At 43.5% G+C, this 27,753-nt stretch overlaps 1 protein-coding gene across 2 annotated transcripts in view; it reads left to right on the forward strand.

Moving 5' to 3' along the window:
- LOC139339939 (neuropilin-2-like) overlaps positions 1-27,753 on the forward strand; it is a 91,598-nt gene that overhangs the window by 55,602 nt on the left and 8,243 nt on the right. Inside the window, exons 12-16 of one of the 2 annotated variants that reach the window (XM_070975403.1) lie at positions 9,845-9,919; positions 10,685-10,849; positions 15,665-15,933; positions 16,622-16,718; positions 19,593-19,625. In XM_070975403.1, the coding sequence (XP_070831504.1) occupies positions 9,845-9,919; positions 10,685-10,849; positions 15,665-15,933; positions 16,622-16,718; positions 19,593-19,625 (639 nt within the window). The remainder of the gene's footprint in view (positions 1-9,844; positions 9,920-10,684; positions 10,850-15,664; positions 15,934-16,621; positions 16,719-19,592; positions 19,626-27,753) is intronic. The other variant, XM_070975404.1, reaches the window with a different exon arrangement.

Below are 27,753 nucleotides of genomic sequence, written 5' to 3' on the forward strand. Positions count from 1 at the left end.
TGTGTGCGTTTGTGTGTTTGTGTGTTTGTGTGTGTGTGAGAGAGAGAGAGATGGAGAGAGCCCAACGGGAACAATATATCCTAGATGTGTCAGGACTAGCCAAGAGGTTGGTGATGATGGAGAGAGAGGGGGCATCCTCTTCTGTTAGCAAAGGTTTTAACAGGTTACCATATTAAAAAATAAAATTGAGGCTTACAACAGATAAAGCATCGATAAAAAGGTCTGATTTAAATCAACTCAGGGAACGATTCTGCTTCGTGGGAGTCGAGAGTGCTGTGATCGCCATTGAGATAACATGGAGGATTATCTGTTATAATAAAAGAAAGATAAAGCACTCAGAAGAAAAGTTTGTCTAAACTCGGCTCTAATTTAACCACTCACCAATTAACAGCATCCTTAATTTTCAGGTTCAGGTGACTGGTAGACAGCAGAGTGTAAAATATGAACAGGCCGATGTAAAAACCCAGTAACGGTGAAACGCGTGTCCTACATACAGCGTGTTGTACATACACGTGTCCTTTGTCAGTGCATTGGCAGCGTTTGGTTCTGTCCGCACACGTTGCTCGTCGCTGCGCCGTAATGGCATCGTGCACCTCGTATCTGCACGATCGCAGTGCGGATCAACCTCTTGGCTATTGCGCAGTTCCAGTGATTGTGTCTGCCTGTGTCTGCATGCCAGATGTTTGCCTTCTGGATGTAATCCGTGCATTAGACGTGATAACAGTTCATTCCCACTCTGCATGAACACCACAACAACTGCTCCGGCTACCATCCTAAACACCACACACATCCACACGCTATGATAATTCTGCATCTTAGAGGCTTAGAGCGAGTTGATTTTGCTAAATTTGCCATTGCCTGGTTTGTAATTGTCTCCGCGCTAAGTGACGTGAGGATAATAATGCTGAAAAACACACGATCTCGCCGGTCATGCAGTCACACTCGTTTTGCTGGTGCTGTAAATGGAAACAATAAAACGGAAAAGCACATCTGACAGAAAACAACATGGACTTTGTTTCTCTTCACACTGTGTGTGTGTGCATGAGTGCGCGTGTGCGTGTGTGTGCTTGTGCGCTCACCAGTGTAACGGGAGATAAAATATTCAACAGAGTGCATCAGCTTCAGTCCACTGAACACAGCTGTTTACACATAAGTCACAAGCATGCAAAAACACACACGTTCAACTCTGGTGGACCTCTACTCTAAATTCACATACACACACACACACACACACACACACACACACACACACATACACACACATAAGGCTACAGAGAGGATGTAAAGTCATACAGGAAAAGCCCAAACAGCACCTTTCCATCTCAGCTCAGATTAAATCCTGAGACGATGTCTTTCGTCCTCTATCTAGCATTTTCCATTTCAAGCATTCAAAATGCTTCAAACCGCGACTTTTCCCTTCAGCAATTACGACGTCCATGAAGTTGCCCCACCTCAACGGGGACACCCTTCCTCCCTTTAAGAAATATGAATCGAAGGAGTTCCTTTTTTCCTCCTCAGACGTACAGTCGAGGCACAGCTCAGGAAGTAAAAGAGCGAATTAATGAAGTGATGAATAAATAAAAGGAGACATCAGCAGTGAAAGGCAATCACATGTTCACTGACACACTTACAAACACACACACACACACACACACACACAGGCCAGCCTGCAGTGGATGCGGCATTCAGAATGGCCTTTGTATTATTCAGCAGTCACACTTCTCTTGACATAAACAACAAACCTGGACTCGTTTCAAGTGTTTGACATCACGACATTAACATCATTAACATCCATATGTAGCGTGACAAGATCTGCTGTCATCCATAAGAAGCATCCTCTCATTCGCAGTTTCCCAAAGTATTACCCCTTCTGTGTGTGTGTGTGTGTGTGTGTGTGTGTGTGTGTGTGTGTGTGTGTGTGTGTGTGTGTGTGTGTGTGTGTGTGTGAGCAGGATGGTTTATTCATTGTTCAAACACAGAAGCAGAGACAATATGATGCAATGTCAATCACAAACCTCATATCCTCTAAACGCCGGCTTTAACAAGCTCGCTAAGAAATTGCTTTTCCATTACTGCCCCTGCATTGTTTTCATATTTTTACAATGAAGCGCACTGACCTGGCTTCAGGGCTGTAAAACAATTTCCTCACATGGGAGAGACAATCTGGGCACCCAATTACTATGAAGAAATCTGAAATTACGGATTCAGGGTTCTTAGGGGGCACACAATAATGTAGTTTAGCATCTCATTACTGCGCTAAACCCCTGGTGTGAAAACAGAAACAAAAGCCAGAATATTATTGCAGGACTCATTCTGATCATTCACGCTAGCTATGGAGGCAACATGTAATTTAGGTCTTGTAACCCCCGACTATTGGATGTGAAGTGAGAGCTGCCAAGCTGCCAGTTTTGTTCGTGTTTTAAATGACTGAGCTATCAGAACATCTGCTACGCTCTCATCTCTTTCACTCCACACCTAGTTGTTGGCAGGCGGGCGGGCAGGCGCATATGTACACACACACACACACACACACACACACACACGCATGCGAGCACGTACACACACACCACCTGCTTGGCATCAAGACAAAGGTTTGTTCTTAGTTGTGTAAATACATGCTTAGGTTCTCATCTGTGGTTGAAAACGGCGGTGTTATGGGTGGGGAACTTTGGGAAAATAACAGAGAAAAACGCAGACAGGGGGAGAGAAAGCAGCTTTTTGTCCAGTGTCTCTGAGTGGTTAATAACGTCTTTGTCTTCATTCATCTGCTCCCATTGCTGCTCTCTGCATCGCGGATCTTCACTTGTCACGAAACCTTCGACACTGCCAGCCAGATTCTGACAGAAATTATGCTTCTTACATCTGCGTTCCAGCAGAATCACAGTGATTAGCTCAATGGGGGCGCTACATTTGGTAGGCTACATCATTCATGGCTGATGGCTTCTTTCAGTCGCCTCTCACTAGAAGATTTGTGTGCAAGTGTGAAGCTGGGCCAGATATAGCAAAGAGGTTGGCCCTGGGACTGGCAGTGTGTCAGATTGAATCTCTGGATGACCTGAGGAAATACCTCAACGACTCGTCAGGGATCCGTCCTCCAAAATAGGCGACGGGAGACAGAGAGATGGAGCAAATCACCATGTAACGAGTCTAAACAGAGGTTAAAATAATAGGAAGTTTGCAACGTACGCAGTGCGACTGATAGCCAAGAACATTCACTGTGTCTGTCTTTGACATGTTGATGATGTTGGACACGCACGCACAAGCACACACACACACACACACACACACACACACTCAAACACACACACATCACGTTAAAGTAGCACCCTGGAGGAAATGTTGTTTAGAGTTCTTGTTCTAGAACATTCTAGAGGTGCTTCAGCCAATCATTCAGGTTGAGCCAAGTGTGTGTGTGTGTGTTCGTGTGTGTGTGTTTTCCGAGTCCAACATCGCTGATCACTTTCACATGTGAGCCGCGGCTCCGCTCCAGATACTTTCACGTGATTGGTGGGATGTGTCCTTATTTACACCCACTCATCTCTCTCTCCTCTGCTCCTCCTTCTCCTCCTCCTCCTCCTCCTCCTCCTCCTCTTCCTCACCACACAGATCACAGTAGTAATACTACATTTACCAATAATGACAACAACCAGACCGCACAATGTTTTTAAAAAGCGATGACGCATGATTTCTACTTTTCATAATTCAACTTTATGTTTATTGTGTTAGCTTGAAAGGTATTTCTAATATTCTGCCCCATTCATGTATGTAGATGAGGTGGCCAAAATATTAGAAACACCTCTCAATATAACATAGTCTCAACAGTAAACATGTAGTTAAATTAATACCTCTCTGACAGTGCCGATCAAAACAGAACTTTACTACCTTTGCAAAGGCCGACTTCCCTGAGATGTTGTATTCGACCATATTAGGTTTTACATTCAGAAATATTATTGAATCATAATTTTTTCTTTCTACATTAATGGTACAGAGAATGTTATTTAAAATGAAATGAAATAAACCATAATAAATTGCTGTGTATCAGCTTGCTTTAATGATAAAATGATAACACGGACCGGACCCTGCTCTGTGACACCAACAGGTAGAAACACACTGGAAGGAATGGAAAATAATGTGAGGGGGAGGCCGAGTGCGCAAATGTCTGTGGCCTCTGCAGCACCCGCTGCGTCTCCACCCCTCCGACTCCCTCCCCATCAGAAGAATTTAATCACTCCCGCCTCCTGCCAAGGCTCCTGTAACAGCCCCCCCACCACACATACACACACACACACAGGTTTGTTTCCATCACTTGTGAGGACATTACATAGACTTACATTTATTTCTTGTAGCATAACCCTCACCTTATGCCAAGTCTTCACCCTAAAATTTAATGATGTACAATTTGGGATCCAACATTAGTTTCCCGCTTCTCTTCTTGCTCTTCTCACATAGTTTCTACCGATCCATCTGTCTTTTTTTCCTATTTTATCCCTCACCCCTCACGGCCTTGTGACTTCAACGTAAAACAAACCTGCCGTCGGTGCTACCTTTGCTTTATAGTTTTTGAAAGCTAATATTATCTCCCACAGGCAGTAAATGTTTCATGACTTCACAGCCAGGCCAAACCACAGATCAGGTACTGCACAGTTTCCAAACACATGGGTGTGAAAATGAAAACTGACGCTGGTTTTTAAAAACTTTTCTACGGGACACCAGCAGTATGTTTCCATGTGGCTGTCGAGGCAAAACACTGGGGCACTTGAGCGACTCAAAAATCACTTGGCCGCCGCTGAAGAGGGGTTCAAAGCCTGGCTGCTTCTGATTTTGTATGTTCCAACAAACACAAAGAGCTGCAGTGGGACGATGTGCCTGAAAGTCAAGCACACACCCAAAGACGTTCTGCAGTTATTATAAAGGATAAACAGTCATGGTCTGTTCTCTTCAGGGCAGTAAAGTTTATCTCCTCCTTCTTGAGATATCACACATGGCAACACTTAGGAGTGGGCACTGGTTCATTGTGGGTGCATGCCTGTGTGTGTTTTTGCAGTGTACTAAGTTTGGCTCAGCACCTCTTGCAGTATTTCCCAGATATTCTTGCCTCTTTCTTTTCTACTTTCTTATCGTTTATATATCCAGTTTTGATAGCATGTGCAAAAATTCAACTGCAGAGTCATAAATCCACTGCTGTTTCCTCCTCTCACTGACATTTAAGTGTTAAAAAGTCTTCTGTGATTTAAATTTGGTGCGCAGGCCATCGGCTAAAACTCAAAACACAGAGTAAGAACCTGCAATCACCCTCAAGTTGAGTCTTTTACTATAACGCACAGACTAGTAGACAAACTGTCTGTGTTTCTGATGTTGTTTGGCTTCTGTGATGTTTGAAACCACAGGGATAAAACAGGCTCATATTTTCAGTGACGTTCAGAGAAACATACAATACACCAAAATTTACATACAGTCTGTCAATCTACCTAAATTAAAATGGCCATGAGGTGCTGATTAGACCTTGGAAACTGTTTAAACTGTATCCTAACTGCTTGGCCATCTAGAAAGCTGTCTTTCTTTTCTCCAGATCAGTTTACGGCACACTTAGCTTAATGGTTTTCGCCACACTTCAACTCATTTCCTTTGTAGCCAACTACTGCTCGCTGATGTAGTTAGCAATTCATCGCCAGCGGCTTCTTTTTTATCATCTAAGCTGTTGTTGTCGTACTTAGCTTCACACTTAAGGCTACAATTACAATCACATACCTTATGGTGCTTTGTTGCAGTCGGCTAATGAGCAATTCACTGTCTGTAGCTGACTGACATAAAGTGCTTCTTTACTTCGAGTGTCTCCACTGTGTCGTGCACAGCTCTGCTTTTTCAGACGCTCTTCAAGCTCTGATATTGGTTGCTTTTTAACTACAATCACATGCTTAATCTTACACTGCCGGTGCGTTTTACTGGGTTACAGAAGCTCTCCTTACTCATCTACCAGACATTAAAACTTGTGGTCCAGTGCAGCACTTATCGTAAAACTAGATATTGTTGGTAGCTCGCAGTACAATGGGCTAATTAGGCATTTAGTCTCGAAAGAGTTTCCTGCTGTAAAGAACTCCTTTTCCCACCCACTCGTCGACAGAAGAGGCAGTCGTAATTAGTCCAGCACTTTAAGCTGCGACGTACAAATCAGACCTGTGCTCTTGGTTTTTAAGTACAGTTGTGTGATTTGCCATTCAGATCACTGGCAACGACTTTTTATCGTAAAGCACTTTCCCACCGTCACTCCTCATTTGATTTCATACCTGTACATTTAACAAGCTCATTCTTAGTCGTGCTGTAAATTAGTTTGAAAGTTTCCTTTCTCTAAGAACTCATTTCTACACCTTTGAAAGGTAACATACAGTTGCAGCTTTGTGTATAAACATGTAGTATTGATTGTTTCCCATGTTTGGATGGAAGTCATTTGTAAGAATAATGTTTCTAGCAACTATATGAACAAAACACATGAAATGTCTTTTTAAAAGGAAATTCCACTTACAGTGAATGGACACCTACAGCAGACACGTTAGCCAGTGGTATCAGAGCTAATAGTTGTTAAAGATCAGTGGAGCTTCCTGTTTCCAGCTACACACACACACACACACACACACACACACACACACACACACACACACACACACACACACACACACACACACACACAGTCTGCCATTGAGTCAGTCAGTCAATCACATAGTCATTAACTAAAGGAACCCCCCCCACACATGCAGCATGTCACCAATAATTTGAGTAAGGACGACATTTCTCTCTCTTCTCCACACACACACACACACACACACACACACACACACACACACACACACACACACACACTCACACACTGTGTCAGTAGTCATTATTTAGGCTGACAGAGGTAGATTTATACCCAGAGCTCTTTCCATAATTGAACAGTTTTCGTCTCTCTGTTTCCGCCTCGCCCTGCTCAGTCAGCAGCTTTACAATGAGCCCTGGGGCTTATGACAGCGCGTGTGCTTATGTGTGCGCGCGGTTAGCCGAACCGAACACCTTTTCAGCTTCTTAGTTTGAGGCGTGCGTGAGAGACAGAGATGGAGACTCGTGGCAGGTGACTGGAACTCCCAGGTGTTCGGGACGACCCGTTTGCAGGATCCAGATGATTGGTGTTTCTGTTACATCCCTGTTTGAATCCTCATGTTTAAAACATGCCCGACAGTGTTATCATCCTCACTTTTCCCACGCAGGTGACTAAACACACTGTGTCTGTCAGTCAGACTGAGTTCTGCAGCAAAAAAAGAAAAAGAAAAAGAAAAACTTCCTGCAAAAGCAAGTTGAAAATTATAAGTTGGAATGAATTTAATTATAAAGTAATTCATTCAAATTATTTTACTGACCTTTACAGTAGCTCCAGAGTGGGCCCTGATGGATGAAAATTAAAGGGGGGGAAGGAGGATGATGAAGAGGAGGAGGAAAGGGAGAAATAACAGGAGAAGAGACGACAGACGGGGAGCAAAATTGGATTAGACGAGGGGAGTGGAGATGGAGTTAGAAACGGGAGGCTGACAGGAGCTGTGTGTGGTCACTAATTAGGAAAATGGTGGTGAGAGGTGGAAAGGGTTATGTTCCCTTCTCCATGTCTCTCTCTCTCTTTCTGTCCGTTTGTCTCTATGTATCTCTGCCTCTCTCATCTCCATTCCTCCCTCCCTCTCGTCCATATGGGGGGCTAATTACAGTGGTAAAGGGCACCAAATTAAAACAACTTAATGTCAGCAGCTGGGAGCTACTTATCCAACGCTAATATCTAATTCTGTGTGTGAACGTGTGTGTGTGTGTGTGTGTGTGTGTGTTTGTGTGTGTGTGTGTGTGTGTGTTAGACCACTCTGTTTGGGCTTACATAATAATCCTGCATATTTTCACTGCGAGCAGACAGCGTTAACAACTCAATAAAGTTATGCACACACAATACCAGAGGAATGAATGAACCGACAGTGAACTCAAAGCTATTAGCATAGGCTAGCAAAGGTCGAGAGTTCACACTAAACAAGACACACACAAGCATATAGATCACCAAGTGAGTCATGGAAACATCTAGAACAACCAAACAAGCAGTAAATCAACAGTGGTCTCAGATTTACTGTGCTGGTGGTTAGAGCTGACATAAAATAACACCAGGCAGAGTTACTGCACGGAGAGGAGCGCTGAGAGGTTGAGAGGAGAACGACAGATCGTAGAAAACGAGCAAAAAGAAAGAAACCTTAACAAGGAGAGAGAAAGAGATCCGCCGGCAGACGACGGCAAAGGACAAGGAGGCAATCAAAATATGCCGAAGGGAGAGATGACAGAAAGAGAGCGAGAGAAAGAGTTATGGAGAAGAAAATTGCGGTTGTGGTAAAACAGAAACAACAGTAGATAGGGTTTCACTTCTGCGCCGGGGAGAGGAAAAGAGAGATCCACGCCGCGCGTGTGTGAGCGAGAGAGAGAATGTGTGTGCGTAGAAAGAGCTTTTTGTGGTGTCGATGGTGGTTTTGCAAAGCAGAACTGAAACTGGTCAGATTTATTGTGACAGATGACGGCGGAAAAGATGGAGGAGATTTGCAGAGCCCAACGATAGATGGAGGGAAAAGGGAAAAAAAAAGACAGACCATGTGATGAATGGCAGAAAATCAGAGAGCGAGAGAAGTCATTTCTAAGAATAATTTGGCAAGAGGTCTGTGGTGTCAGCGTTGTGCCACACAAGCCAGACAATCTTCTGTTCCCTTACGTCAATGTATAGGCTTACTAACACCAGTGTGTGTGTGTGTGTGTGTGTGTGTGTGTGTGTGTGTGTGTGTGTGTGTGTGTGTGTGAGTGTGAGGGAGCTGGTAAAGGAACCTTAACCAACAGTAGAAAACTGCTTATTAAGACCAGAAGGTCTTGGGGGTTACGCTGACATACCCCACTGCTGACGTGTGTGTGTGTGTGTGTGTGTGTGTGTGTGTGTGTGTGTGTGTGTGTGTGTGTGTGTGTGTGTGTGTGTGTGTGTGTGTGTGTGTGTGTGTGTGTGTGTGTGTGTGTGTGTGTGTGTGTGGGCGCCTCTGTTTGATCTATCATACACTGGTCGCATGCTGCTGTGCACCAAGGTCAGTCTGAGTGCAGCATCTATCATCATAGTGTTGTGGGTGTGTGTGGGTGTGTGTGTGTGTGTGTGTGTGTGTGTGTGTGTGTGTGTGTGCCAACCTGCAGTGGGTAAAACGAGTGTGGTGTGTCACAGTCTTCAGCTGAGTGCCAGCTCACTGCCTCGGCTCACTCTGTCACTGCCTGGATCATGACAAACTTTAGCCTTAATACACAGCCCTGGAAACAGCAGTGAAGTGTGTACAAACATCATCAGTTACTGGATAATGTCTGAATCTGTCTTTGCTCAAACTTCACTGCGGGGCTGTTAAAATATTACTGCTCTCCAGTGTGCGGCCGTGCAGCTGGAGAACAAACTGTGAATACTTAGAAAGAACAGCTTAGATTTGGTTATTGTAAGTCTGGTGGTGTCTCTATTCATTAGCTCATGCTAATGCTTGCATTGAATATAAAGTGTGATGTAATGTACAGTATGTGTTATTGCGAACTAGCATGCTAATGCTGTAGCTGAGAATGGCTGGTGCAGAATGCTGCCAGTGATAGCAACATGCTAGTTAGCTTGACATGCTCTTAGCACAGCATCCTGTTAGCTAATGATAGCTGGTGGCAAACATGAATATACATTAACATGCATACTGGGCCTCCATAGGAATGCCATGTACTATGATATATATTAATATCTTCTGCTACTTCATTCTTTTCTGACCTTCAGTGTTTTCATTCCTGTTGGCAGAGACCACCACTGTGCCTGACACCATGACCCCCACCCTGCCCAGAGAGGAACAGACCACTGCTGCAATGAGACCCGGTAAACACACACACACGCACACGCACACGCACACGCACACACACACACACACACACAGAGCAATCATTTTGTCTCTGTCTCCTGTCTGCACACACTCGACGCTCTTAAGGTCAAACTCATGATGTCATCATACACCACGGGCCCCTGGGCTTTGAAGCCCGTTAGATTCAAGAGTCCCGCAGGAGCACATCCAGAGGAGCTCACACACACTCACACACTTACTGGGAATATGATTTCACAGCTGCAGGCCAGTGACTGTCAGGCCAGTACTGTAGTAAAATGCAGCATCAGGAATATCAAGTACATCTCATAATGCTGCTTCCTCTGTTCTTTATTGTCATTTCTAACGCTTTCTCTGAAAGGTGTCTCATTTTGATTCGTGCCTAGACCTCATTTTACTGCTGTCTTTCTGTCCGTTTTCAGCTTGTTTTCACTTTCTGTTTATCCCCCGCACTGATTCTTCTGTGTAGCTCTCTCATAATCTCTCATTTACTCTAATATTTGTATTCAGCGTGATTTATTGAGATGTCATATTACATGAGCACTGTTGCCATCACAATGGCAATCTCTCTCAAAGCGGCATAAATATAAAGAGGAGGCAGCCATCATGGCATTTAGTCTCATAAAAGACTGATAAGAAACATTAAAATGTGATATGGTGCTAAAAGCTCGCAAAAAGGCGGCTTGATGATAAGTTATATTTACTGCAAACAGACCATCAAACGTCTTTATTCACAATCTGCGTGTCTCTTTCACGACCCACAGCCACCACGCCGTCCCTGTCGGCCGTATGTGACTTTGAGCAGAGCTTGTGCGGCTGGTCGGCTGATCCCCAGTCAGGTGTGAGCTGGTCCCTGCACACGGCCAGCAGCGGTTCAACCGGACACGGCACACATGGAACGAGGCAGGATTTGGCGCTGGGATCTGACAGTGAGTCCTGAACACACCACGTCGCAGATTCAGTCACAGGCAGTCACACTCAAAGGCTTACACCTAACTATTCTAGGTTACGTCTGATCAATTCAATACTAAAGTTAATAGATATTATATGTTTTTGTATTAAGAAACCACTGCGAAACTTGGCCTTAATTCTTCTCATGCTGATTCAGATGCATGCAAACTTTCTGCAAACTTCCCATAAGAACCACATTCAATTCTCATCTTTCCGGATATTCCTCATTTCAAGACATTTCTCATTTTGTAAACACGGAGAAGAAAGCATCGTCGTGTTGACTTGTTTGACCTTCCTCAGCACAAAGACTTCTGTAGCTAATTAAGAGCATGGCGGTCGTCCTGTGGTGGAATATTATACGTCCCAGCGCTGGAAGGAACCACTGACAGCAACTATGATGCAAGGATTTCACTCTGATCTGCTGAAAGTGTGCACGGCGACTTAATTGGAGTTTCAGCAGTTTCACTTTTCCTAACCTAGTTTGTTGCTTTTTTCTTCTTTTTATTCTTTTTAGCCTCATTTTTAATCCACAGCTTTCTTTGTTTTTGTCTTCTTTTCCTCAGATTTTCTTCTTTTTCACTTTATTTCTGTATTTAATTCACGCTTGTTGCTTCTTTCACTTGCTCCTATGGAACACTGTAATTACCGTACTTCAGGCTCTTCTTCCTATAGTGTAGAATTTATATTTTTTTTTCCATGCTTTTCTGCTTCCAGCCCTCTCACTCCATCACTGTGATCACCTCGCTCTCTCCTCCCTGACCTCTCTCCTATTTCCCTCAGTGGTACTTGCCTTTTTCCACATCTGTCCATCTTTAATAAGACAGCAGGACGATAACGAAGACTGTTTTATCCATCACACACACATTCACTGCTTCACATACGCTCAACATCTCTCACACACGCGCGCGCGCACACACATACTGTACTTACACGCCCATAAGACACACACACATTGCCCATAGCAGTGGGATAAGTCAGATGATGGCTTTGACAGAAGTGCTGCCTTGGCTCTCCAGCTCCCCCGAGGCTACACACACATACACACACAGACACACACTTACGCAAACTGCTCAAGGTGGGACTGCCCGCGTATTAAACACTCAAGGTGTGTGGATTTATTTCCCACACACACACACACCCACACGACCTTGCCATCCACCAAGGTTTTCTCTGTATCTGTTGAAGCCATCCAGTTCATGGCTGACTGAGCAGCTCCTTCATAAACAGACAGGGCCGTGACATAAGGCGAGGCACTACATCACACTGAGCTGCTGTGTGTGTTGCGTGCGCGCACGTGTGTCTGCGCGTGTCGGCTTGCGTGTAATTGACATAGCGGCGTCCCTGTCTGCGCGTTAGACAGCAACATGACATTAAGTCTTGTTCTACAGCAACATTAGCGCGGCACCCTGTCTGGAAGCTGTCTCCATATGCAAATCAAATCCCCAACCCTTGTCATTGAAAGCCCTTTTAGGGTTTTAAAAGAGAAAATCCGACCCGAACAGAGCTGATAAGTTATTCTTTTGATCTTAGATAGGGCAAGACTGAAATTCTGTACCCTGTGGAGGTTTTCATCGAAAGAAACCCTTCACTCTGCTCGTTGTTGGAAGTGGTTTAGCGGTTGATAAGAGAGGAAACGAGAATAAGGGGGGGTTGAAAAGAGACTAAAAATTGACATCATAATATCAGTTTCTAGCATCTGATGATGTGATCTCTTTGAGTTGTTGTGATGTGATCCAAGAGGTGGCACTGAGATCCAAAATATAAACCAACCAGCTTTTTCTGTCATCTTTTCTTGACGACCCGACCCCAAAGCTCCTGCCTGCTTTCAGTCTTTGACAGCCCCTCAAGGGCTGGGATCAGGATGGATTGATAATTATTCTGACGCAATTTAAAGGTGCCTTCGCACCTAGCTGGTTCAAAAAATTTGCTTGCTAGCGATTTGAGCTGCAGTGAACGGGGTCTTCAAACAGGAGAGGTGTATCTCCATCATCTGTTTCCAAGTAAAGTCTGTGGTGTGAATGCAGATCAGACCGATCAGGATCAGAAGAATTCATTAATTCATCTGCTGATCATTGGAACTATCAATGAATAAATCTCTTGAGCAATCTGCATGTAATTATATACGATCATTCGGGAACATGGAGACACGTATTTGCGTGAGTGCATGTATTTTCATGACTTGACCAGTCAGCTAGTTCAGAAGGTGTATTGATGAGCTGGCATACAGGAATACAAGGAGCATTTCTCAACAAGCTGTCTCCTACAATGACATTTATATGCAACAAATTTGCAACTGCAAATGTGTTTAGAGAAAAATGGGGCCCAGATTTTTAAAGATGTTTTAATTTACATATTGAAAAAGTTGCAAAACATTATTCAATTTGTTTTCTGCTCATAACAACTTAAGCATGATTTGCATCTTTGTAATACTTGCTGGCCCTGATGACTAAATTTCCCCAGTGTGGGATCAATAAAGTCTTATCTTATCTCATTTAATGATTATGTTTAATATGGAAAGATCATGTTTTTTCCCAATATGTAACCCAAACCATCAATTTCTCAAGTCTTCAATGTCAAAGTCTTATGCAGTGAACATAATAATCCAAGCAGCAGTTCTGTTTAGGAGACGGAGTTGATCTTTATGAGGCTGGATGCATTTTCAGAATGTCAGTGAATGCAACATGACCATGAAGGCAGCTCAGTTCATGTAAACAGCTTCACTCATACTACTTGATGCTATTTGCTTTTGATGCAATGATCATATGCAATGATTAAGGGATGTGAGGAGTCAATGTGTCATATTAAAAGAAAAGGCCCAGTCAGACTTAAACGTTTACTGTGCAGGATTTTTCCCAAGAACAATCTTTAGATTCGTCACTCATTACCAACCAGAAGTCTGCAGAGGTGTATTCTTCTGCAGAGGCTCTTCCCTCTGCATGTATTTTCTTATTTTCCTCTAATGTTCCTGTGGTCGGATGTTCTCTGGGCATGAACCTTTGGTGTGCAGCCCCCAGCCAATAACAGCAGGCAGGTGAGGTCGGGGTCGAGACCATGACCAGCAGGCATGCAAGAAGAAGATGCCGGACACAGCACCAATAAACATTTGTACATAGTTGACCAGGCACTACCTCTGCACTACTTCTTTGCACATGCTCGCCTCTGCCTTTGCAGCCATACTGTGCATCTCTGCACTTAAACTTTGAATACATTCTGCACAGATCTACACAAATTCAAAACAGTAAACTACACACAAGGCACTTTCAGGTACACACACACACACACAATGACTGACAGATGAACTCACACGCACGCATCCAGATATAAACATAAATGAACTAACACTCATGCAAACAGACACCAACACACACTCATGCACACATTTCCCTCCCTCCCTCAGAGCCAATTCCACATCCCTGCCTATCCCTCCCATGGAGAGTTGTTAATTAATTCCCTCCCTTTGTACGTTCGCCAAGATCAAACGCGGAGAGACAGAAAAACACTGCAACTTTCTCTAACTGTACTTAATGAGCAACGGTAATTTAGGTCCCTTTTTTCATTGCCTCCCAGTGCAGAAACAGAGTTACCTCAACCCAAATCCATTATTCATTAAGTGTGATGTGCTGCAAAATCTGTCGAATGTTTTCTTCTCCGTCTCAACTGAGGGAGGGAAAACAAGGCTCAAGGCAGACAGACAGACAGACAGACAGACAGACAGACAGACAGACAGACAGACAGACACATAGATAGACAGACAGATGGATATTTAGTCTCTTCAGCTTCTCTCTGTGTATCTGCTCTTATGAGATGTCACACACCGTGTCTGTATGTCGTTAAAAAAACACTATTTGCAGCTCCAGCGAAGCTTTTACTCCGAAGCCATAATAGAGAAACTAGACAAACAGCCAAACACAGCAGCAAGCTAATGATTATGATCCTGTTTGGGGAAGGGAAAACACAACAACACCGTCTCTCTCTCTCTCTCTCTCTCTGTCTCTGTCTCTGTCTCTTTGTCTCTCTCTCGTCATGTTTGCTCGCTCTTTCACTCACTCCTTCCTTCCCCCTAGGCCTGCCTCCTTTCCTCAATTCTTTGAGCTGAGAGGAGAGAAAAGAAGTCAATCAGATAAAAAAAAAAGCTGATGGAGTGTGTGTGTGTGTGTGTGTGTGTGTGTGTGTGTGTGTGTGTGTGTGTGTGTGTGTGTGTGTGTGTGTGTGTGTGTGTGTGTGTGTGTGTATGAGGACGATGCATATGCACACACACACACACACACACACACAGAAATACACTACACGTGCATTGTGTGTGCGTTGGTATGATGGCTGTGCTGACTAAGTAGCAAAAACGCGGAGCGCAACAGAACGAGGTGTCAGCATTCAGAATGATTAGGGCTGTTTAGCAGGGTTGTGCGTTTGTGTGTGTATACGTGTGTGTATCTATGGCCATTAGCAGCCATGATGAAATGGTAGTCTCATTTGCGGTTAAGCCTCATACCACAGAATGATGGCGATAATGCTTTAAACTCCGAGCAACCACATCCCACTGCATTGCCGCATCCTGCTGTATGTTGGTCCTGCTGTCTTCACAAATCATAAAATTCATTATGGGACTCATTAAATGAAAAAAATGCAAATCGCAGAGAGAGAAGCTCAAACGTTGCTTCAAATTTACAGCCATGCGCTAAAAAGAGTGCTGATGTATCAGTTTAAAGGCCACTAATTTATCAATTGTCTCAGCTCATTAATCTAAGGCACATCAGTGATCTTATAATAAAGAAGCATCTGTGCCTTTCCACCAGACTTCTCAGGGAACTACCTCCACCTGGACGCAGGCACCCACACCCAGCGCAAGCGAGCCCGGCTGCTGAGCCCCGAGGTGGGGCCGGAGCAAGGCCCACTCTGCCTGGTCTTCTACTACCAGCTCCAGGGGGAGGCGCAGGGGAGCCTGAGGGTCCTGCTGAGGGACAGCGACCAGGAGGAGACGCTGCTCTGGGCTCTGAAAGGAGACCAGGGGTCTCACTGGAGGGAGGGCCGCACCATCCTGCCCCAAAGCCCCAAGGAGTACCAGGCAAGTGCTGTTTATGACCTGTCTGCAGCAGAGGTGGAATGGAACTGAGTACTCAAGGGCTGTAGTTAAGTACTACTGTAATTTAAGGTACTTGTACTTTATTTGAGGCTTTTCTTGTTATGTCCGACTTTATTAGTCACTTTTTTGGCACACAAAACATAATCAGAGGGTATAAAATATAATGTTATGAATTAAACTACCCAACTGTATATAGAAGTACAGCTGAAATGATTAACCGATTAATCAATTAGTCAGTCTTTGCTTCATGCCAAAATTGTCAAGGTTCCAACATCTCAAATGTGAGTATCTGGATATTTTTGTCATTTTAATTAATTTCTAAGAATTGTTTACCACTTCTTTGGCTTACTTTACTTTTAAGTCAAGTCCTTCTTATACTTACATACTTTTACTTATGCAAAATAAAATGCAGTCAATGCAGGACTTTTACTCATAACAGAGTACTTATAGCGTGTTATTGATGAGGATCTGAATACTTCCTCCACCCCTGGACTGGTCATTTATGTGCCATCACTGATCTTTTCTGCACACAAATACACACTAAAGTGATGCTGAGTCTCTAATCAAGAACACTTAAAACACTAAAATGATACACGAACACCATGAAAATATAACTGTTCATTAGCTGTGTTGTAATATTGTAATATCTCTTTCTTCTTGTGGCATCCAGGTGGTGTTCGAAGGGTTTTTTGATCACCCGACCAGAGGCCACATCAGGATAGATAACATCCACATGAGCAGCAGCATCGAGCTGGAGCAGTGTACACGTAAGTCCCACCGCCTGTCTGTCTGCCTGTCTGTCTGCATGTCTGTCTGTCCATTCAGTCAGTCTGGTTCTCTCACTCCTTCACGCCACACCATTTATGTTTTCACCAGAGACCAGAGAGAGAAAGAGGGAAGGGAAAAAAAACTCATAATGTTTCCGGTTTACACACATAGAAACACACACACACATGAAAATGAAAAAAAAAAAAAAAAAAAAAAAAAAATATATATATATATATATATATATATATATATATATATATATATATATATATATATATATATATATATATATAAAGAAAGTAGGCCACACACGGCCTTTGGGCATGGATTCTAATCTATCTTTCATATCTCCCTCTCTCTATCTCCCTCAGTCTTTTCCTTTACCAGCCCACCCCACCGTTTCATGATTCCCCTCATTCTCTCCAGTCTTGTCGTCCGTTCAGTCGGGGCTGTCGCTCAGCCACGCAGCACCTAAATAAATAAATAAATAAAAGGAAAATGTGCACAATTGCATGACAGAGCAACATGTAGCTACTCTGTGGTGAAAATGCCTGTTTTGTCTTACACACACACACACACACACACACACACACACAAGCTGGCCACCAAGGCTACTATTAATAAGTATGGGCTTCAATTATGGCTGCTTTGCTATTACTGTAACAGAAAGCTGCAGATTTAGTCGAAATACACAGACTAGACACAGGATTAAGTTTGAAATCCTTCAAATTTCCCTTGTTTGAAAAACATAATTTCCACCCAAACACACACACACACACACACACACACACACACACACACACAGACACACACAGAGTTTGTTCTCATCTGATATAATGGGAATATTGTTACACAGTGATAGCACATGCTGTGTATTGACACTCATGTATCGTGACAAGTAAAAACCATCAAAGTTGTTTTATATTAGTAACCATGATACATGAAAACACACACACACTCTTGTAAACGGGCTTCTCAGTGGAGCGCTGCATTGCTTTGAACTCATCTCTGTCCAACTTCTTTTCCATTTAAATTCTAATCCACCACAATAAAACCATGGCGAGGCCTCCAGTGGTCCTCTTGGTCACGTCATGGGCTGATGGGGTGTTTAAATGAGACCTAAATTTAAATGAATGCAGATTGTTTAATGGGATTTCTATCGATTTTACACATAAATATCAGCTTTAACCTGTGAAAACTGCTGTATGAAGTCTGTCTGTGGCTCTGGAGGAGCTTCCGAAAATTCATACATTTTAAAAATAATACTGACGATGCCATCAGGGATCAGTCACAGAGGTGCATTATGGGAATTGTAGGATCTCTCTTAGAAGTCCACTAACTTTATGGAAGTGCAATACTAAATTGCTGGCGTACCCCTTTAATAATCTTTCAATTAAATGGTGTTTTGCCCTCAATATTCTATATATTTGTGTTGTTTTATAGAATATTTTCAGTATTTCATGTTTGGCACAACACTAGTTTTACGTGGTCTGGCATTTCCAAAGCTGTAACTCTCTGTGGGTCACACATCAGGTCTCAACGGCAGGTTTTCTTTAGCAAATTTTGAAATGACGCTCCTCACTTTTGCACACAGCTGTGGTAAACATTGCACTGATCATAGGCGAGATGCTTCAATCACAAACCAGAACAAGTCTCTGACTTACTGACTGACAGAGACGGCTCTCGTCTGGGTCGGCATGTTCACGCTAACCTCTTCTGCCAATCTGTTTCCACTATTTTCTGTTCGTATTTTTTCTTCTTATTCTTTCACCTTTTCATTTTTTCTTTCATCTGTTGCAACTTCCTCCCAACTGCCTTGTTTTCCCTCTGTTTTTCTCTCTTTTTTCCCATCTTCTCCCCCTCTCGCTTTCATAATAGATGTCATATCCTCCAGCAAATAATAAACAGCAGTAAATTTCACTCCCTGTTCCCATGACCCTTTCGCTTACCTCCACCCTTCCTTCCCATTCCTCTGTTTCCCTTCTCGTCACCCTTCCCTCACTCTTTTCACCCCCATCTCCCATCCATCCCCTTCTTTCTCCTTCTCTGCCCAACATATCTGCTGCTGTGAACAGCTTGTGTCTCACCTTTGGAAAGCAGAATCAGAGAGCAATCACAGGAAGGAGAGACACAGAATGACAAAGCAAAAAGACCAAAGTGAGAGCAATTCAGAAATGACAGACACACAGAGAGATAGAGAGATTCAGGGAGGACACACTTCCTCTCTCCCGACCCTGTCAGCCCACACTCTTGTCTTCCTCTCTATTTTCTCTCCATTTTGTAAAAATGACTGTCATCCAGGAAGATTTATGGACCTTTAGACTCCCGCACCATCTCGGAACTCGACAAATCTTTATTGATTTTCTCAAAAAGGGGTAACAAGTGCCTTCAGCAAAAAGTGCCGCGTCCTGCAGTTTTGCGATTCGGCCGGATTAAAATGCACTTCTGTTAACAATCATCAACAATGCAGTCGTACAGTGCATGTAAATTTAATCATGAAAATACGCCACAGTTCACTGAGTCTGAGCCTGGATGTGCTCTCCTCTCACATGCTCTGTAATGAAACACTCTTCAGATGAAAGTGATTGACCAATCACCACATTAGGAATGAAGAAAGTCTGCCTTAAAAGTGAAAGTAGAAGACTTGGATGCTGAAATCCAAAGTGCTGTCCGGCAGCAGATGATTGAGCAGAAGATTGAATCTCACACCCAGTATGAGTCATCTGAGCTTCAATCACCAGAGGAGATTTATATCTCTGTGCTTCTATCCGCGCTCTTCTCAGAGCGGCCCTTCATCCCACCATCGCTTTATCATACACACCAGTTACTAACCATCATCAATAACATTTCTTTTTTCTCTGTCTCCTTTGCAGAGCCTTTCCCTGCCTTAACTCCTGGCATAACCAGTAAGTTCCACCTCCTGTTCCATTTCTACTTCATGTGCCAAATGTCTGTGCTTTCTGCTTGTTGCTAAGCTCAGCTCGCAGCACTGCACTGGCCCTGAGTAACCCTGACGGTCCTCAACATACGTTACATACAGCTGAACAGACATAAACCACACTTGAAATGAGCCATCACATCATTTCCAAACAAAAACTATGGTTTCTTCCATACTTGGTACAACATATCCGGATAACTATGCATTTACGTCTTCTAAAACAGCAAGGCTTTGTCAGGGTGTATATTTTAGGTGGACTTCATCCACATTGAAGAAAACGATGGCGACGGCATTGCAGCCTGATGGAATGGATCCACTGCATTGTTCCAGCATGACTCCCTGCATGCTGCTGATACTCTTGGTTATGTAGTTTGGTTTGTTCCTCAGTGAGGAAATCACATTGTCCATTGGCTACAAAGACTATTTACAACAATAGCGACGCTGGCAGATAGCAAACATGCATTTGCAGCAGAGTAACATCGGGGTGTATTTGCACATTCCACAGACTGACTAATGGTGTGCACCGTGTTGTGTGCAATCTATCACTGGCGTACATGTGTGCAACTAGTCGCGGTGCATGATAGTGCACAGATGCACAGTGAATTACTGCGCATTACCCGTATGGTAAACAGCTTAAAGGACGACACGGGCGAAGGTTAAAATCTTGGTTGAAACAGTCTCCATCTGGTCTTCTTCACTGGTTCTCACTGAAATGAAAAGAACCGAGCAGAACTTTCTCCTCCTGTCTTCAGCTTTTACCCTCACTGCTTTCTAATTGTAGAGAGCAGCACAGTCGCTCCTCATCCATGTAAGCTCCCTCTCTGCATTCAGCACCATACAAGGAGCCTCTCTTCCTCCCTCTCTTCACTCTTCTCCTTCCTCTCTTCCACTCCTCCCTCCTCCTCTCTGCTTCATCTCAACTATTCTTTTTCATTCCCCTCCTCGCATTTGTTTTCAGTTTTCCTTCCTCTCCGCTCCTCTCCTCTCCCCCTCCTTCTCCTTCATTTCTCACTCGATTACTCTGCGCGGCAAACTGCTGATCCCACCTGAATGAAATGCAGAGCTGATCGCCGTCCAACTTCCCTTTTCTCTCTTGTCGTTTTCTCTCCTTCCTCCTCAAACAGGCCAGTCTTAAAGCAGATAGAAAGCACTTGGACAGATTATGCTGGATCTCTTGCTTTCAAAGTCTGGGGCGGGACCTGAAACTGCTTTTGTTTAGAGACCCACAAAATACAAACGCTGATATTCGCCTTGGCCTCAGTGACACTGAATTTCCTCACAGTAGAGTAGATGTTTTTTGCATTTGGTGATTGGTGTCCACATGGATCATAATTGTCTGATATCAGGTTAAAACTGGAACACATATTTTTTTCTTTAATTACTTTTTATTACTGCAGGTGCAAGGACCGTTTTTAAAGCTAGGGGCTAAATGATGAAGTGCGCTTAATTTAGTCAGTATGTGACTGTGTGTGTTCGTGTGTGTGCGTGTGTGTGTGGTTGTGTTTCTAGTGTGTGAATAGATCAAAAACATTCTTTGAATACTGTCAGATACTTGAGCAGCACTTGGTTTTGTTCAGCACATTTCAATTCGAAGAAACAGCTACCATTCCCAAAAATAGTAAAAGCCAAACTCAGAAAACTCTCGTCACCTGACTCTCACGCCGAGGATTTGACCTAATGCCGGCAGGTTTCTTAGATTATTGGATCGTGACCAGGTATCATGTGACTCGCAGCTCGACGGCAGTGTCAGGTCGAACATACGTGTGTTTTCATGAGACCGAGGCCCAGAAAGAAGGCTTCAGTTTCTCCTGTGGGGCACCTGTTGAAAAGTGAGCTAAGACCTGAAGTGTTTCTCTTTGTGTGAGCAAGCTCAACCCTTTTAAAGACTTACTGCATGTGTTACAAACAGGTTGAGCTAGTTATTGAAAAACAGTAGTTACACTGACTTCACTGATTGAGTTTGTTTCTGCCACGAGTAACTTTTTAGTTACATTTTGAATGTCTTCTTTTTGCACATGTGCAGTCCAGGTAGCTGGAGAGGGTATCTCATGAACCAGGTGCCTTACAGTGGGCGTCTCTAGAGACGGGATGCATATTTTCCACAACATGCCGTGCTATGAGTTTTATGAAGTTGTTGCTGGGTCACAGGAGTCGGAGCCAAACGATTAAAATCCAGCCTCGGTTGTTTGGGTGGAGTTCCTTGAATGAATTCAGATGTGCTCGGTCTTTAGCTGTTAGCGTCATGCAGGCATGTTGCTCATCCAGGTGCTTCAGAGGGTTAGAGGGACTGTTTTTCACGGTGGAGAGAACCTTTGAGTTATGGCACAAGTTACTTTTTACAAAAATATTCTCGTCTTTCTGATCAACAAAGTGAGGACAGTCTCTCCATGTGAGGAAGTCTGACCTGTCCGCCATCATCAATCCACGCGTGGGATCCGATCAGTTTTTGAGCATAAACAGGAAGCGTAGACGACACATCTCTGCAGCTGGACATAAGTTCATTAGTTCACCTAGTTGCATAAAAAAATAGACGTAATGAGCCTTTCAGTCACAGTAATTTAGTTGCTGTTGAAAGTAATGCATCACAGTACGCGTTATTACTAAAAGTTGCAAATATACTGTAAATAAATATACTGTAAATAAATGCCTCAGCTGTCATTTATTCTGGCGTGTTTGAATGTGAATTGAAGCGTTAGTGTGTAGGTTGTGGTTTTTTTACACTTCAAAATTCACTATGATCTATGATTAAGACGTGTAATTACGTCTTCATCGCTGGTCAAAAACTGTGATGTCTGCCAACATCCCGCAGGTGAAGCGGATGTTGAAATTGGTTTTCAGATGATTAAGACCTGGAAGAGAATAAGAAAAAGTCAAAATGACCTCACCCCATGTAAGAAAGTGTGAGGAGGAATATAGTGGCTGACTCCGTGCGATGAGAGTGAAGATAATAAGCTTGTTCTATCTATAAAAGTGCTCAGTGGAGAAAGGCTAATAAAATATATTTAAAAAATCTGGTGACACAAAATCATTACGGGGAGAAAATTAAGGAGAGCTGGAGATAAAATTATAATGTTTCTCCTTAATTATAGCCCGATAACATGGTTCTTCGTTAACAGTAGATGGGCAGCATCGCTGTGGCGTGATATGAGCCACACTGTCGGGCTTTTGTATCCATGGCAACCAAGGAGGCATTTGGCTTCTGGCAAGAGAGGGCTGGCTGCACACTGACCGATCACACAGACACACACACACACACACACACACACACACACACACACATAGAGGATAATTCTAGCCTCAGTTTGACCGTAGAGAGAGAGCTAACACCTTCAACTGGACTTTTTAAAAGTATCTCATTGAGATAAAGGCAAGATTAGTGAAGCGTAAGACCTGGAATGAGAAAGACCGAAATTCAGTGAACTCGAGTAACTGAAGTTCCTTGAAAGCCCCACTCTTAGCTCAATTTAGGAACGGTGCTCTTTCCCCTTCAGATTAAAAAAAGCAGTAAAATAAGGGTCAATGTTTGCAGCTCTAGAAATCATCCGTGTCTTAATCCACTGGTGGGAAGTCTCTCTGTGCAGGCTGCTCGGAGCTCAGCTTTACAATCAAAGCCAATTTCAAACCCTGAAAGACTATATGTGTGAACTTAAAAAAAGAGACAAAATTAAGCTCACTGGTTTCCTTGAGGTTCTGCGTCTTCCTGTGCACCTCTCCTTCCTCTGTCCTTTCATTATTCCTCCCTCCTCTCGTCTCCATCTCTCTTGCCCCGGCTCTGTTTCCTCCGTCTTTCTTCCTTTCTTTCTCGCTCACATTCTCTCTTTCTTCCGCAGCCTCTCTCTCAGCGGCTTTCTTTCACCGTGAGTTGACAGAGTATTGAAGTTTCAGACAAACCCTCTAATGCAGGATTAAAGATATCATGGAAGGATTAGCTCTCTCCCTTCACTTCCCCTCCCTCTCTCTCCTCATTTTCTACCACCCCTCTCTATTTCACTCCATTCTTTCTCCCAATAATGCCTTCTCTCTTATCCTTTCTCTACCCCTGCAATTTCTCTCTGATTTCTCCTCTTCCCCTCTCCATCTCTTTCTCCCTCCACTCGACTCCTTTCAACGCGATCTTGCCCTGATAAAAGCAGCTGCATCCCACCAAATACAACCACTTAACACTCCCCCACCTTTTGTCCAAATCAGCCAGTCACTGCATAATCAGGGCTTTGCATTTTCTGGTTGAATCTGAGCGCATGGCATGAGCCTTTGCGTGTCAATGTGCAGCTAATGCTTGTGACATTTGCATCAACCAAAAATACTGAGTAAAATCAGCACAGTCGAAGCATAAATATGCATCAGCATTTTTTTCTGAAGAATGAAGATGTTACGTGCAAATGGATGCTTAAACATTGAGAAAGTGAGCTAAATCTAGACAGCCTGTTTTTTGCCTGCTGTTGATCTTACATATTATGTCTTGTTGAAACCCAGCAAGGCAACATTTCAACGCACTGCTGCAGAAATTGACCATTCGCTAAGTCCCAACCCCGTTGGTTACTGGTACTGTCAAGTTTTCCGCTGTCGCTCGGCATGTCTGCAATTTACATCAATACAAATTAAATACTTTGGAAAAAGTAGATTGTTAATTTAGGTAGACAAAACCACATTTTGCCACCCAAAATGGCAGATTTTATTAACAATTTCTCAATAGCTATATAAGCTAGTGTTAGCCTAGCTCCATGAGTTGGTTGAAAACACTATCCGCAGCTGCAGCTTACACTTTTTAAAATGAGGAGTCTGTAAAGGTGGTCTTAAACATGCACTTGATGGCTACATATATAATGTTTTGCAAAAAAACCCAAAAACGTATGCTTATGTATTTGTTTGTAACCCCTGAAATTAAGTTAGCAGGCCTAGTTTAGTTTAAGCTAGCAAGTTAATGATGTGCCCGTCAACCACAGAGGTAAGCTAGTTAGCTGGACATGCTAATGGTTGCAGCTTACATTTGAGCAGATAAACTTGATCCTTCCACATTAGCTTCAGCGTTTTTGCTGTTGGAAGGGACACAAAGACAACAGCCTCCAGACTAAATGCTTAAATGCACACATGATGCAGCATGTGGAGATATCCAAAGCTTGGCAGACGATGCCTGGTTACAGCTGCTTTGCTATGATTTGAAGATAACTGTCTGGGGGACGGGTTTAGGAAATGGTCAATTAGACAATTAACAGCTGTCCAATGCGGTCTGCATGCCTGCCTTCCTCGTCCATCGTGCCAACCAGTAATGTGTCCTCCTGCCCTCCAGGGGGTGCCATGTCTGGGATGGAGCCCACAGTAGACACAGTGGCGGTGCCGCCTGTCCCTACCTACTGGTACTATGTGTTGGCAGGAGCTGGTGCCCTCTTGCTGCTGGTCACTGTGACCGTGGCGGTGATACTTTGCTGCCATCGGTACCACTGGGCGACCAAGAAGACCAGCGGTAGCCATCATCATCATTCAGTGATGTACCACAACAACCAGCATCCAAATCAGCAAGGTCACCAAAACTGCTACCAGAACCAAAACCTCAGCTATAATCTGATGCACAGCCCCAACCAAAACCACCTGTACCCAGGTACTGGGCAGAGTCTTGAACCCATGCTCACCATCAGACTGGAGAAAGACGACAGCTATGATTCCCAGTGTTGAAAACAGCCGGACTACGTGCGAATGATATGATTTCATTAGAATGCTTTGTTCAAATACAGTGATCAAAGGGGCGTGAAAACTACCTGAAATGAATGATCAACAGCAGCATAATCGCCACTCTTCACTGATGAGAATCTACATGGAAGAGACACTGCAGCGCCTGCTGCTGATGACTGATCTAATTATCTGATCAGGATGCACCTTTGCTAAACTTCCTCGTCGGCTGGAAGTGGCAGAGCGAACTCCTGACATTAAACTTTACACCCCTCAGCGGGGAGAGCAGATGAAAGAACTTTTGCCAATTCTGATGGCTGATGCGAGCTGGAGAAGAAGTGCATATTTTCCTCCTCTGTAAGGATATGTCTGTGTGCCCTGCTCTGATCTGCAGCTTGGACACTGCCTGCCTCCAAATACCCCATCTGACAGAGAGGGGATTTACACACAGGTACAGGGAGATAGAAGTCGCAATCTGTGCCGCATAAAGAAGAGAAGGCTATTTCTTTGGGTCTGAATGAAGCCGCTGTTTACTTGTCCACTAGCCTTTGAGAGACCGAGAGTGACAGAGACAGATTAAGAACAGAAAAGGAAGAGGCGTAGGAAGAATTAGTGCTGCCCGTCCAGCCGTGACAGATAGACAGCTACCCGGCCGCCGTGGCTGGCTCCTTTGGTCTGTGAACTGGGGAGGAATCAGTGTTGTGCTGTTTGCTGTCGGGTTTACACGAGGGAAAGATAGGACGAGACAGCTCACATGGCATCCTGCAGACGGAGAAGCGAACACACTCCCGGCATCGAAACACACAAAGGCTCAAAAGTCTCACATGCACGGAAACTTTTCACCGGCCGATAATTGAGTCTCACGTGTTCTCTGATTTTTTCTTTTTCATTACATCCTGATATGCCTTTTTGAAAATGTGCTTTAAAACAATTACCTCTTCACCTCTGGAATGAGGTAGTGCCTCAGTGTCAAGTTAGAGTATGAATGGACTCTACAGATGTTTCTTTGCCTGGATCTCATGGATAATCCGATGCCTGTGTCTGTTAATGTTCAAGCTAAACATCTTTGTATGACCTGCACACGTTAGACTGGGTGAATGAAACGAATCTAAAAACATATGTATTTACTAAAGCTGCAGTTGTACTTTTCTTTGAAGTCTGTGCAAGTTAAAATCTTTACATCTGCTGCACCTTTTCATGTGTTGACTGATGACAGAATGTTTTGCATATCGGCCTGGGAACCTGAAAACGTGGCCCTTCGGCTATGAGAATAGTCAGTTTTGCTTATATTTGACAGGTGAGACCAAACATATGCTGTGAGAAAGAGCGCCTTACCTATGAGGCCTTTTAGAAAACCGCTGATCCAGGATCACTGGTCAGTCCCTTTGATCATGTCAGTCAGCGTGACCTGTCAGATAAGACTGATTCCAGTGCAGCACTACTGTCACACAGCTGTCTTGGTGGTTTTCTGCTCGTCTGTTTAACTGTATGTGTGTTAGCATTAATTTCTTTTCATATTTTCTCATGAGTACAGATGAGTTTGCATAGAAATTTACCAGATGGGTGTGACATGATGCATTTTTGAAGTGGGGTTACGCATTATTTTGCAATGTTGAGAGTAACATTAGCACTTTTCTGCTTCTTAACAATCATTTATTGAAGGCTCTGATGATTTTCTGATCATTTCTTACATTTACTGTGAATCTTAATATAAAAATAAGTTGAGTAATGTACTGGTTGTGAATTAAATGCCATTTTTTTCTTTGTAATCTCATGTTACAGTGGGCCTACATGTGCTTTAGATGTATAATAGTTACACAGTGTTTATTTTTGATACTCACTGACTGTTGTTTGAAGGCAGCAGTCGTGCTGATTGTGTTCACTGAGATGATCTTAACCACTTTTCTTGACTTTTTGAAGCCATTTTGCAACAGCAGATGTCTCTTTTAAGCATCCAGCTTCAAGCTTCAATCAGACAGGGATGCGAAAGCAAATCAGTATGCCATGACAAAAATATTCAGATGATGTAAAAACAAAAGAATAGATATTAATTTGCCTGGTTTTGCAATGAGAAGCCCAGATTCAGCTTCTATTCAGATCCACGCCTGTGAGATTGGGCGCACCACCGTGATGCTTCTCGTGTTGTGTGCTACCCCCCCACATCATTTTGTTCATGCCCAAATCCCCCCAGCCTTTTTATCAAAACCTGCTTGTTCCTATTCTACTCCTTTCCTTCATCACAAATCCTTCCAGTAAAAAACACAGGAGAGAAAATGAGAGGCAGAAATGGAGGAGAGCAAAATCTCTCAGAGGAGAAGGGCCCATTAAGCGAGGCCCCTTTCCCTCCAAAGAATGCGCCCAGAGATGGAGAAAGATGAAAGAAGTGGAAAAAAAAAAAAACTGCTCTCTATACTTTCTAAAGATAGATTTTT

This window comes from Chaetodon trifascialis, chromosome 12, assembly GCF_039877785.1.
Source record: "Chaetodon trifascialis isolate fChaTrf1 chromosome 12, fChaTrf1.hap1, whole genome shotgun sequence".
NCBI lineage: Eukaryota > Metazoa > Chordata > Actinopteri > Chaetodontiformes > Chaetodontidae > Chaetodon > Chaetodon trifascialis.